We start from the raw sequence: 13328 nt of genomic DNA, 5'->3' as shown, positions 1-13328 counted from the left end.
AAAGCCTTGTTTCTGGACCAGTAGGGCCAACCTCACCTGAGAGCTTATTAGAGATGCAGGAACTCAGGCTCCCTCCTCTGTTACACACGCAGATGCAGAGCTCTTTACAATTATGTCCTACACTTTAGCCTCGGATCCCCTTCAGGTACCCACTAACTATACATCATTCACACTCAGCTACATGCCAGTGGTCGCTCAGACATGCCAGAGTTTCTTTTTTCCTTCCTGTATTTGCACATGCCACTGGACACTGTCCTGTGTGTGTATGATGCGTGGTTGTGTATCTGTGTGTGCATTCAGGTATGAGTGCAGGCATGTGTACTCAGGCTTAATCATACTGTGCTATGTATGTGGAGATCAGAGGACGAACTGGACTTCTACCATGTTTGAGACACAGTTGTTTTGTTGTTTTTCTACTGCCCATGGCAGGCTAGCTGGCATGTGAGCGTCTGGAATCCTCCTGTCTTTTTTTCCTATCTGGGATTACAAGCAGGTGCTTATGTGGGTTTGGATATGTGAACAATATCTTAGTCTTGTATGAAAAGCATTTTATTAACTGAATCATTTCTTCAGTCACAGTAATAGTCTTTAATGACCACTTCAATATGAGCAGAATATTTTTCTTGGAAGCCTTCTGACACTGAGATTCCTTTTCCACGTTTTAATATTTGACACATATTTTCTCACTCAGTAGTGATGATATATTTTATTTTTATCTCCTTGCAATGAAGGAACTATTCCCCACTTAGCAGGTTGTCCTGGAGATGACTAACAAAGAGGAATGGACTAATACAGAGAAAAGAAATCTAGCCAATGTTTGTCTACAAGGAGCAGTAACGAGTAATAGCTCTGGGCTCTTTTATTTTTTCAAAGATAGACAAAACTGATAAACTTTTGGCTGACCTAAGGAAAAAGAGAGCAGACTCACAAAAATAGATGGAAGAGGGAACATTGCAGCTGACACCAGAGTTCTAAAAGATAATAACATACCTCTGTGAACAAGTGTGTGTCAACAAATTAGATGACCAGGAATAGATAAACCTATAGAAACATACTACTAAGACTGAATCACAAGAAGCAGGAAATCTGAAGAGACTAAAAATTAGTAGAGATTAAATCAGTAATTAAGCACTTATCAATACAACAAAACCTAAGACTTGGAGTCTTCACCGGTGGGCCCTACCAAACAGCTGGAGAAGAACTAATGGCAATCTTTCTTAGACTCTTCCACCCCCATTTTAAGCATCTCCAAACTCACTTTTATAAACAGGCATCACTGTGACACCAAACCCTTCAGTGACTACTGCATAGACACTCTTAAAGCTGAGAAGAAATTCTTTATGTGCTGGCTAGCAGCGGCATGGAGCAATGAGCTCGAATCAAGCAGCCCTGAGCCTTACAGCTCTTGGTGTTTTAGGCACAAGACCCACATCCTGGATGATATACTTCGGCTAGCAAGAAGCAAAACTACAGAAGCTAAAAATGAAAGGTTAGTGCAGTCAGGGAGTTTCTCAGCCAGATCCTAGAATTAGCTACTTAGCTTTTGTTCCTGTTTTGGCAACCATTGCTGCCTATGTGCTGGGTCTTAAGGCCGGAATGGTGCTTCTGTAATGGAGACAACTGTGCCTGTGCTAAAGTCTGGGACCTGTTTCAGATAGACAAAGAAAACTCAAGGAAAGATGATTATAGCCAAGGTTCCAGATAAGACTTTATACAATAGTCCTCAACAAAATATTACCAAATCAAATACGACAACAAATTTGGAAGATCATACAACATGATCAAGTAGAATTCCTTTTTCTTGCAATGTAAAGACAGTTTAATATGTGTGTCTTACTTAGGGTTTCTATGGATATGATGAAACACTATGACCAAAAGCAATTTGAAGAGGAAAGAGTTGGTTTGGCTAATGCTTTCACAACCATAGTACATCACTGAAGGAAGTCAGGACAGGAACTCAAACCGGGTGTGTATTAGGAGGCAGGAGCTGATGCAGAGGTTATGAATGGGAGCTGCTCACTGGCTTGTTCTCCATGGCTTGCTCAGACTGTTTTCTTATAGAAACAAACCCAGGTTAGTACCATCCACAGTGATCTGGACGTTCCCTCATCAATCACTAATTTGAAAAAAATATATCACAGCTTAGTAAGCTTACAGCCTGGTCAAAGGGAGGCATTTTTACTGAGTTGAGGCTTCCTTCTGTCATGGTACTATAGCTTGTGTCAAGCTGACATAAAGCTATGCAGGCACCATGATTCAAAACTTAAAGCAAATCATGGGAAGGAGGAGTGCACATCACCATATTAAGAGTTATGAGTGGCAAGCCCAGAGCCAGAATTATGCTTAATAATAGTGAAAACTTTCTGGTGAGACCAAGAGCAAGGTCGGGATGCTCCACTCTTTTCACTTAGTACTGGAATATCCTTAGTCAGAGCCTTCAGGCAAGAGAAATAAATTAAAGGCATCCAAATCAGGAAGGAAGAAGCAAAAATGTCATTTGCTGATTATACAACACTATAGAAAAAATCCTAAACACCATAAAAACAAAACAAAACAAAACAAAACAAAACAAAACAAAACAAAAATCAACCTGTTGGAACTAGTGAACAATTTTAGTTATGTTGTAGCATGGGAAATCCAACACACAAAAATCAGTACCATTTTTAAACGTGAAAAATGAGCTATCTGAAAAAAAGAAATTAAAACCAATGCCATTTACAATAGCATCAACAAATACTTCAGAATACACTTGAGCGAGGAAATAAAAGAGCCACACACCAAGCCCTAAAACATTGAAGAAGGATGCTGAAGAAGATACAAGTAAGTGGGAAGATATCTCTTGTTCATAGATGGAAGAACTGATAATGTTAAAAATCCTCTTTTATCTCACATGCAACCCTCATCAAAAATCCCAATGCCATTTTTCTCAGTATTAGGGAAAAAATGTAAAATTTGTATGGAACACAAGACTAAAAGAAATCTCGAGATAAAAGAACAAAGTTGATGGCATCACTCTCTGCCCAACTTCATATATATTTCAAAACTATAAGGTCGAGATAGAATGGTACTGACACAGAAGAATCATCGGAAGAGAACTGTGATCTAGCAATAAAGCCACAAATTTAGGGTTGATTGGTCTTTTAAATATGTATATTTAAATTTACTTAATGTGTATGGGTGTTTTGCCTGCATTAATTTCTGTGCACCACATTTGTGCTTGGTGTTCGAGGAGGCCAGAAGAGGGTATTGGGTTCCCTGGAACTGGAGTTACAGATGGTTTTGAGCTGCCATGTGGGTACTGGAAATTAAACCCAGGTCCTCTGAAAGAACAGCCAGTGCTTTTATACACAGAGACATCTCTTCAGCCACATGGTGGATTGGCCTTTGGGAAAGATGCCAATAAAACGCAACAGGGGAATGACAATCTCGTGAATAAACAGTGTGGTGAACACTAGAATCCCACATGCAAAGGAGTGAAATTGGACTCATCACACACTGTTATAAATTATATAACTATATTTTGCTAAAGAAGTCCAAACACTGTAGTTTGAAAAAACATGCTCATGTGTGTGTGTAAGTCAGTTGATGCTGTTGCCAATTGTTGTTTTACATTTCCATTATTTTCCCTCTTTGCAATGTTTCCCATGCAATTTATCCTGGAAATTCTCTCTTTAAACATCATATCTCATGTGAGGGCCTTTACAGTACATTTGTCTTGTTTAAAAGCAATGCACAGCCTTTAGAATAGTATGATATCCTAATTTCAGTTGATCTGTGTTGGTATGTATACATGCAAAGCTAGTGAGCTTATTGCTTTGTTGCAATGGCAGCATGTTGGAGAGTTTCTGATTTGCTATAGAGATCTTGTTCCATTCCCCCTTTTAATGTGCTTGACATGGGGTTTCTAGGATGGGTAAAGCAAGCATTGGGTGATGAATGCTAATGGCCAACACCAGGCTGGTCTCTCAGATTTTTGTGTTATTTCACTACAGAGCCTGAGGGTGGGGTAGAAGGTAATTAATGCTCTCTAAAGTCTTGTCTTCTCTCTTTACCCCTTGTATTTTTCTTCTTCACAGGACTGATAGTCTACCTAGGAATGATGGCAGGAGCCTTCATCCTGGGGGGTCTGGCTGATAAACTGGGAAGGAAGAGAGTCCTCAGCATGTCCTTGGCCATCAATGCCTCCTTCGCCTCCCTCTCCTCCTTCGTACAGGGATATGGAGCCTTTCTTTTCTGCAGACTCATCTCAGGCATAGGGTATGCACCCGTTTTCCACCATGCATCCATCTCCTCTAGCCTTCTAGCTGCATGTGATACCTCAAGAAGCACTTGGATTAAGTGCTTTTGCTTGATTTTAAAGATACTATATTCAAGTTAAGGACAGACAACATGACTCAGTGGGTAGAAGGGTCTTCCACCAAGCCTGTTGACCTGAGTTTAATTCCTAGAATGCACATTGTGGAAGTAGAGAACCAACTCCCACAAGTTGTTGTCTAGCCTTTGTGCATCATATCATGTCTTGTGTGTTCATGTACACACAATTAATCAAATAAATGAATGAGTGAATGAATGCAATAACCTTTTCAAAGCCCAAAGGACCCAAGATTCCTTTCCAAATGTAGTGCAAGCCTGGTTGTTGCTGGTCTCTTAAGTTAATGTGCTTTTCACCAGAGTCTAAATGTATAGTAGAAGGCAATTTGGTTTCTGTTCTGATCTTTTTTAGTATATTACTTGATTGTCTCTTTCTGGTGTTTTCTTTCTTCAGTATTGGGGGCTCCCTGCCAATTGTTTTTGCCTACTTTTCTGAGTTCTTATCGCGGGAGAAACGAGGTGAACACCTTAGCTGGCTGGGCATCTTCTGGATGACTGGGGGCATCTATGCTTCTGCCATGGCCTGGAGCATCATTCCACACTATGGTGAGCTACTGACTTAAGATAGCTCTGGGTTTTCTGTTTCTATGGCAACTGCATCAAACAAATACCCGATCTCAACCTTTTTCCTCATCTTGTACAGTTTCTGAATGAGACTTTTAAAAACAAATTATAATGTTGAAGACAAATTGTTAATTTTAATTTAGAAATAATGTCATTCTTTCCCCTCTCCTTTTCTTACCCTTTATCCCCCTCCACCTGCTCTCTTCTCTCCCTCTTTTAAGTTTTCTTTTACTTATGTCTCAGTGTGTGTTCTCATGTATGTACCTATGAAGGCTAGAAGACAACTTGGGAGATTCAGTTCTCTATTTACACAAGCTTCATTTTCTCTAATCCTCTTCACTTCCATGAGTCAGGCTTTGGGAGTCCTGTTTTTTTTTTTTTTTTTTTTTTATATAGATGACAAATGTAACAAACATTAAGACAAATGGCTTACCAGTGACAGTATAGGGCTAGAAGCCTGGTGTTCCTCTAGGTGCACGCTTTCTATTTTCTTTATTTCTTTTTAAATTTTGAGTCAGCATACAAAGCAATGGGTGTCATTGTGGCATCTTTATACTTATATACTTGATCTTATTAATTCTCCTCCTCTTGGCCCCCTTCCTCCCATTGGCTGGTTTCTGTCCTTCAGTTAGTGCCCCACCCGATTTATTATCACAGGTTTCTATTGCTCTCTACACTCCCCCACTCATTTAAGAGCTCTTCTTTATATTTTATGATCTACATCCTCATAAACATACACACATGCATACCTGCATACACAGATATACATATAAACACATACATGCACACATATATAAAACACACATACACATACATTTTTCTTCTCTAGTCATCTTTTTTCCTTTTCTATTTTAAAATTTTTTGATATTACAATTACATTATTCCTCCCTCTCTTTCCTCCTCCAAAACCTTCCATGTACCCACCTTCTGTCTCTCAAATTCATGACCTTTTTCTCTCATTGTTGTTACATGTGTGCTTACAAATATATGAAAACAACCTTTTAAGTTCAAACAATATTACTTGTATGTCTATGTTTTAGGGTGTGTGTTCACTCTGTAAGAGAAAGCATGAGTTCTTTATCTTTCTGGCTTATTTCACTTAACATAAAGATTGATAATTACACCAATTTCCCTGCAAATATCATAATCACAAATTTTCTTTTTGGATATGTAATTGCTATTATGCATATGCTTCACATTGTTTCCATCCATTCATCAGTTGATGGACTTGTAGGTTGGTTCCATTTCCTGGCTATTGTAGCAATAACATGGACGTGAATATATATCTGTGGTGTGCCCACTTAGAGCCCTTTGGCTATATATCCAGAAGTGTAAGAACTGGACCATTCCTATGGTCCAGTTCTATTGGTGTTTCTTTGGAAGTTCAATATTGATTTCTATAATGTGCCTTCAAAGTAACGTTCCCATCCTCCATGAGTCAGAGTTCCTCTTTGCCTACACTATTGTCAGTGTGTGTGTGTGTGTGTGTGTGTGTGTGTGTGTGTGTGTGTGTGTGTGTATGTGTGTGTTTTCTTGAATCTCAAAGAGATTTTATTTTGTGTTTTCTTGATGGCTAAGGATGTTGAACACATTTTCTGGTATGTATTGGCCATTCGTTCCTCTTTTAAGAACCATCCATTCAGGTCATCAGCCCATTAGTTAACTGGATGACTTGGGTTTGTGGATGATTACTTAACTGGATGCTTAATTATTGCAGTACTGTATGTACCCTAAATATGAATCCTTGTGAAAAAGAAATTATTCTGTAAAAGACCTCTTTACTTTGGTGTCCCCCCTTTCTTTTGTTGTGCCAAAGCTCTCTAATTTTGTGCAACTCATCTGTCAGTTCTTGGGATTGCTTCCTGTGTTGTTGGAGTCCTTTTCAGAAACTCCATGTCTGTGCCCATATCTTCAAATATTTTACCTGTTTTCCTCTAGCAGTTTTATGAAGCCTTTGATCATTTTGAACTGACTTTTGTTCAGGCTGATTGGTGTAGATCCGGTTTCTAGTAGAAACCTTTGGAAATCAAATTTCCCAAGCACAATTTGTTTAAAAGGCTGTCGTCTTTCCACCAATGTATGCTTTTGTCATATTTGCCAAAAAACAGGCTGTTGTGTAGGTTTGTTTCTGAGTCCTCTAGTCTATTTTTATGAGTTTGCATGTTTGTTTTTGTGCCAGCCCCATACTTTTTCACCGTGGCTCTGTTATATAATTTGAACTCAGGTATTATGATAGTACTTTGGTTCTTCTGTGTGATTTGCTATTAGTTTTAGGACTCTTTTTTTTGTAATTCTGTGTAGAATATCATTGGGATTTTAATTGAAAGTTCACCAAATTTGTAGATTTTTAGTAATATAGACATTTTAATGATATTAACCACATCAATCAGTCTATGATTCGGCCAGTCTTTCCATCTAATATCTTCTTCCATTTCTTAAGTTTTCACAGGAGATGCCTTTTACCGCCTTTGCTAAGTTTATTTATAGGTATTTTTGAAGCTATTGTGAATGGGATTAAGAAGGTTTTATTTATTTATTTATTTATTTATTTATTTATGTAAATTTGTTACTGGGACGTGGTACCACTGCTGACTGTGTGCTGATTGTTGTCTCCTGACACTGTGCTGAAATACTCTGCTTTCATGCCTGATGCCATTCTTGTTTGTCCACAGTCATGAAGCAATACAACAAGCTCATTTGTTCAGCCAGGTTGGTTTTATTATCTCCAATAGGTAACAAACTGCAATCCCTGCAGAGACCTGGCAACAGTAACTCTACTCTCAGTTTTGTTGAGAGTTAAATGGAGAGAAACAGCAGTTGTGAGTTTTATGATGCCTTTTGAGTATTCTGGTCTTGTCATCAGCATCCTTTGAAAGCTCCCCCCCAAAAAAAAAATGTTGATTGATAAGCCTAGGCTCTACTGTGCTGTAAAATCCCACAGGGCAGTGCCATTTTCTCATTTTAAATGACTCTGCTGTGTGTGCTGAGCTCAGGGAGGCCGATGTGCATCTTTGTGAGAATCAGTTGCAGTGTGTGCTGCTGCTGCTGCGTTAGTTGGTACTGGGTGCATTGCTGTGAGAAACTGATAGATCCCGAAATTTAGTGGTTTAGCTGCTTCCTCCTGAGTCAGGCTGATGTTTCCGGTTTGAGGATGGCTTTGCTCACATTATGCAGTTTCACCATCTTTAACAGATGACTTTCAGCACATTAGGGTTTCCGTGTTAAATGGCCCTCATGGGCTCATATGGTTTCATATGATCCCCAGCTGGTGTTGTTGTTTAGTAAGGTTGTGAAGCTTTTGGGCATAGGGTCTTGTAATGTAGCTGGTAGACAGATAGAGGTCCATGGAGCAGGCTAGGGGGTTATAGCCTGGACCTGGCTCTGGCTTGAACTCTGTGCTTCCTGGTTGCTGATATGACGAGTTCATTTTACATCCTGCTGCCACAGCTGTGAACTGTCCACACCATTCCTTCTCTGCCATGATGCATTATGAATTTTGAGCTCTGAGCAGAATAAAAGCTTTCTACCTTATTCTGTTGACTGGGTTGTGGAAAGTGGCCCCTCAAGTTTTCAGGTTGAAAAGCAGGATCAGTTCCATGAAGGAATTTTAAGGGCAGGTCATGAAATGGAGTGTATCACCTTTACTCGCGTTCTGTTACCCCATATCTGTGGTGGGTGTTGGGAAACAGGCCAGCTGGAGGTCTAGAAAGTAGATGGTTTGGGACCATCAGATTGTTATGGCCATTTTTAATATTTGAGCACCTACTAGTTCATAGAAGCAGTGAAAGTTATGAATAGGTAGTAAGGAAAAGAGGGGAGTTTCCTGGTAACTCTGCTATTAGGCCATTTTCCATGACTTTAGATATAAAATTGCATACACCCGTAGGAGGTCATTCTATCCCTCATCAGATGCATGTTTTAATTTTTTATTTAATTTTTCCACTGATTAAGTTATACAAGTCTGAGAACTAAAATTATTTTTACTTCTCTATAGAATGATTTCCACATTTATGAGAAGTCACTGGGAAACATTTTGGGCGAGGCTAAATCTGAATAAAAATAAATAAGTATTTATTATGAAATAATCTGAATAACATCTGAGCGAAATTAGTGGTGCTGTGCAATGTGGGACATACCACCCCAACTTTGCAGCCCTGGCTGTAGACTCCCCACAGCCTGCAGTATGGTGGCTCCCAGGGGGCCAACAGTGTTGAGAAGATTGTCCAGGTGATGGTTGTAGTGGAGCTTAGCTTTCCTCCTGGACACAGTTGTCACTCTAACCCATCAGTTTACAGATACAGAGGACATGTACAAACGAAGCATGTCCTCATCCCAGACGAGAACAGAGAGGCCATGACTTCCTCTGATTGGATGAGCTTAAGACCTGTTCTCCTCTCAAACCAATCACCATATACTGGAAGACGCAGGTCCTGGATGAGTGAGAAGTACTTCCTTCCCCACCTGTGGAATTAACAGAATGGTTAGTTTCCCCCTGCCACATGTCTGGCATACAGTAGGAGAAGTGTCGAAGAAAGGGCAGGGATAGATGCTGTAGCTGTAAGAGCACAGGAGAGTTGCATTAATCATTTCAACCTGTACTGGTTTATAAAATGCACACGCATGCACATACACACACACACACACACCTGTTTTTTTCCTTCCTTCCTTCCTTCCTTCCTTCCTTCCTTCCTTTCTATCTATCTTTCTTTCTTTCTTTCTTTCTTTCTTTCTTTCTTTCTTTCTTTCTTTCTTTCTTTCTTTTTCACTTTGTGGCCCTGACTGGACTTGAACTTCTGGCAGCCCTCCTGCTTCTGCCTGATAGGAGCTAGGATAACAGGCATGTACCAACCACTAAAAGTCTCAGTGAAAAATTGAGGTGGGGAGTGAAGGAACCAAAATGAGAGGGACCACACGGCTGCTGTCTGTTCACTGCTTTCTGTTTGACGGCAGAGCTTGTGGCTAAATAATTCACCCCAAATGGATAGGGACCTTATTTATTCATGTGCCCGTATGAAACCTGTGACTTTTGTACTCCAATTTAGAAATAGAGATTTAATCAAAGGAGTCAGTAGCTTAGAGGAAAACTATTCTAGAAACATGGTAGAATCAGAATACAGCAAAAGTGATTATTTACCTTAGGCATCATTTTACCAAGACCAAATGTTTGAAGTACCGTGAATAGACATTTGATGCTGTTTCTCAATGTGTTTGAGACATCAGTCCTATAACAAATGTGAAGGGACTCTGGGAAGGAGACCGATGCTTGCATATGCATGGTGTGTGTAATCCACTATAATCCTTTTAGTTGCTTTTGTAAGAATGAACAGTGGGAGTCTTGACTCCAGAAATTTGGGCAACTGATTCACTGAGAGAGAAAATGACAAAACTTGGAGTCTTTTTTTTTTTTTTTTGAGAATTAAGGGGGACATTCCAGGAAAAGCTAAAACCAATTGGGGATATGAGAGAAGACTGGCTCTCATTGTAGTCAACCCCACCAGATGTTCGTGAAATCCTGACAGAGAAAAGTAGGTCAAGCTGACAGATCAGCTAGCAGAACAATCCCTGCCTCTGAATTAATATTGTTCCAAATATTTGGAAGCAGTTCACCATTTTATTTTATTCCATTTAAGGCCCCAGAGATGTGCCTAATGAATGCTGTAAATGCAAATGACTGAAATCCCCAGAAAAACCACAGAAGCACGGGAGAATAATGATGCTAGATAGTTCATACATATTATAATGAAGAAAATATTTCTGGTGCAGGATATGGTTTAAATATACCAATGTTTGTCCCTCTTTCTTGGGCATCCATTTGAGTTTGACTCCTGGCAAGTTTTGGTCAACTTTGTTTCTAACAATGCCAGAATTGTGTTTGGACCTGAGCTATGGTTTTTATGTTCCCTTGACTAGTGTTACTCTCAGGAGGAAGTAAAGGCCTTTTCATTAAATTAAAATGGAATGTACTGGATGAGGTATGAGTGTCCTTGCTGTGGTCACATGTCCCTAACAGGCCACATTTCAGTCCCCAGACCCCTGCTTGGCTATCATTGTTCAGGTGTGCATTCAGGAGGAAGTATCTGTAGGCACACAGATGTGGGTTAGAGTCTATTGTGGATACACGAGATGAACCATGATGGAGAGACATAGAAAACTCAAAATGTAAGCCTCCCACTACCCAAGCTAGCCATAAAGTGTTCTTTTTAAACTAAAGATCTAGAAGTTTTGTATCCAAGTAGTTACTATCTTCTAAATGTTAGGAGTGGGTGTATTTATTTCTGAAGCTTTATCTATTAAAACACAGATTGGGTTGGTTTTAGATAAGCCCCAAGGGGTATTGGAACCTCAGTCTTTGCTTTTCAAAAGCAATCCATCCGTTTTCCCCAGCAGCTATTACACTAAATGTCACATAGTTATTTCTGAACAAGTTGAATCTGATCCTGAAGCAAGTGACTCCATATGCATGCCAGGAATGGGCATGCATAGCAAGCTTTCAGAGGACCATTGTCTGTATTCTGTGGCTGTGAAGACCATTAAGATAATGATATGGTCAGGATTTGAACTCCGACCTATGTGACTACAAAAGCCTAAGCTCTTCCCATGGTGTTGTGTTGCTGCTCCTTGAAAGCAGGCAGTTGCCTCCCCATGAAGACATTAAAAATAGTGCTTAGGTAAACTAGCACAGCCACTATGGAAATCACAACAGAGTCCCCTCCCCCCTCACAAAAAAAACAAGAACAAAATAAAACTAGGGCCCTGCTATGATTCAGTTATACCCTTCCTAGATGTGTACCCAAAGGAATCTATGTTAGCATACTGCAGAGTGGGGTACACATCTGGATTTACCATAGCATGATTTGCAGTAGCTAAAATATGGAACCAGCCTGTATGTTCATCAACACATGAATGGATGAAGCAAATGTGGTACAGATATAGAATGAAGGCTTATTCAGCCATGAAGAAAAACAGAATTATTGCATTTGCAAGAAAATGGATAAGCCTGGAGATTATCATAAGTAAAATAAGCCAGACTCAGACAAATATTACATGTTTTCTTTCATATGTATAGTCTATATTTAACTATGTATGTGTGATATGAAAGTAGAAGGAGGCAATTGGGGAAATGAAGGGACTATAGGAAGGGGATACATGAAAAGATAATGGGATATGAGTACAGACAGAGTACATGACATGCTTGAATGAAAATGTCATTATGAGAACCATTACTTTGTGTGATGAATACATAGACACCAATAAGGTCTTTATTGAATTCTCCAAATCCCTCCCAGCCAGATCACGCTCTGAGCACTCATTTCCACTAAATGACTGTGATCAAGACAAGAGCAGCCCTTTCCACAATGACAGTCTAGGGTGTGTGTCTACCACTTGGCATATGGCCTCTTGCCCAGTAGGAAGCAAAGAACATTCAATGAGAATGCCTTCTAGGCCATTATTTGTGGAGGTGTGCTGTAGGATATCTTCAGTTAACAGTTTGTTCATTAAATGTCCATGTAGGCTGGGAATGTAGCTCTGTTAGTACAGAGTTTGTTCAGCAAGCACAAAGGCCTGGATTTATCTCCAGCACCATATAAACTGGGTATGCCCGTGATCCCAGTATTTGGGAAACAGAGACAGGTGGATCAGAAGTTCATGGTTAGGGCTGGAGACTTGGTTCAGTAATTAAGAGTTCTTATTGGTCTTGTATATGACCAGGTTTCGATTTCCAGCACCCACACAGTGGCTTACAACCATCCATAGCTCAGTTCCAGGGTATCTGATACTCTCTTCGGACCTCCTTAGGTTCAGAGCATGCATGCGGCACACATGTATATATGCAGGCAAAGTACTCATAGACATAAAAAAATAAATGTTTTATGAAAAGGTGTCAAGGTGATCCTTGAATAACTATGTAGTGGGTTCCAGGCCAAGTTGTGCTATATGAGACCCTGTCAGAAAAAAATGAAAGATAAAGGTAAAAATACTGATACTGTTTCTGCTTCTTTTAAATAAAGTCTCACCATGTAGCCTAGGATTGTGTTAGACTTGTAGAAATCCTCCTGTTTCAGCCACCTGAATGTTCAGATTATAAGCACGTAGCCACATTTGTCAGATGTTGTTTTTCTTTTATTTTCCTTTCCTTTTCGTTTTTGATTATTAATTTTTCACTTTACATATCTACCACAGTTTCCCCTCCCTCTTTTCCTTCCCTTCCCTCCCCCTAACACCTTCTAGCCCTTCTCCCCATCCACTCCTCTATCTCCATCCACAGTGGGGCAGGCCTCCCATGGGAGTCAACAAACATGGCAAGCTGAGGCAGGACCAAGCTCCTCCCCCGGCATCAAGGCTGTGCAAGACATCCCAGCATGGGGAATGAGTTCCCAAAAGCCAGTTCAAGT

At 39.9% G+C, this 13328-nt stretch overlaps 1 protein-coding gene across 1 annotated transcript in view; it reads left to right on the top strand.

The window, feature by feature from the left end:
- Positions 1–13328, top strand: part of Sv2b (synaptic vesicle glycoprotein 2B) — a 64893-nt gene that overhangs the window by 18343 nt on the left and 33222 nt on the right. The window contains exons 2-3 of the mRNA XM_051206569.1: positions 4077–4257; positions 4766–4917. Of these exons, the coding sequence (XP_051062526.1) occupies positions 4077–4257; positions 4766–4917 (333 nt within the window). The remainder of the gene's footprint in view (positions 1–4076; positions 4258–4765; positions 4918–13328) is intronic.

Source organism: Phodopus roborovskii, unplaced genomic scaffold (genome assembly GCF_943737965.1).
Source record: "Phodopus roborovskii unplaced genomic scaffold, PHOROB, whole genome shotgun sequence".
NCBI classification, from domain to species: Eukaryota; Metazoa; Chordata; class Mammalia; order Rodentia; family Cricetidae; genus Phodopus; species Phodopus roborovskii.
This window is presented reverse-complemented; position numbering and strand designations above follow the sequence as displayed.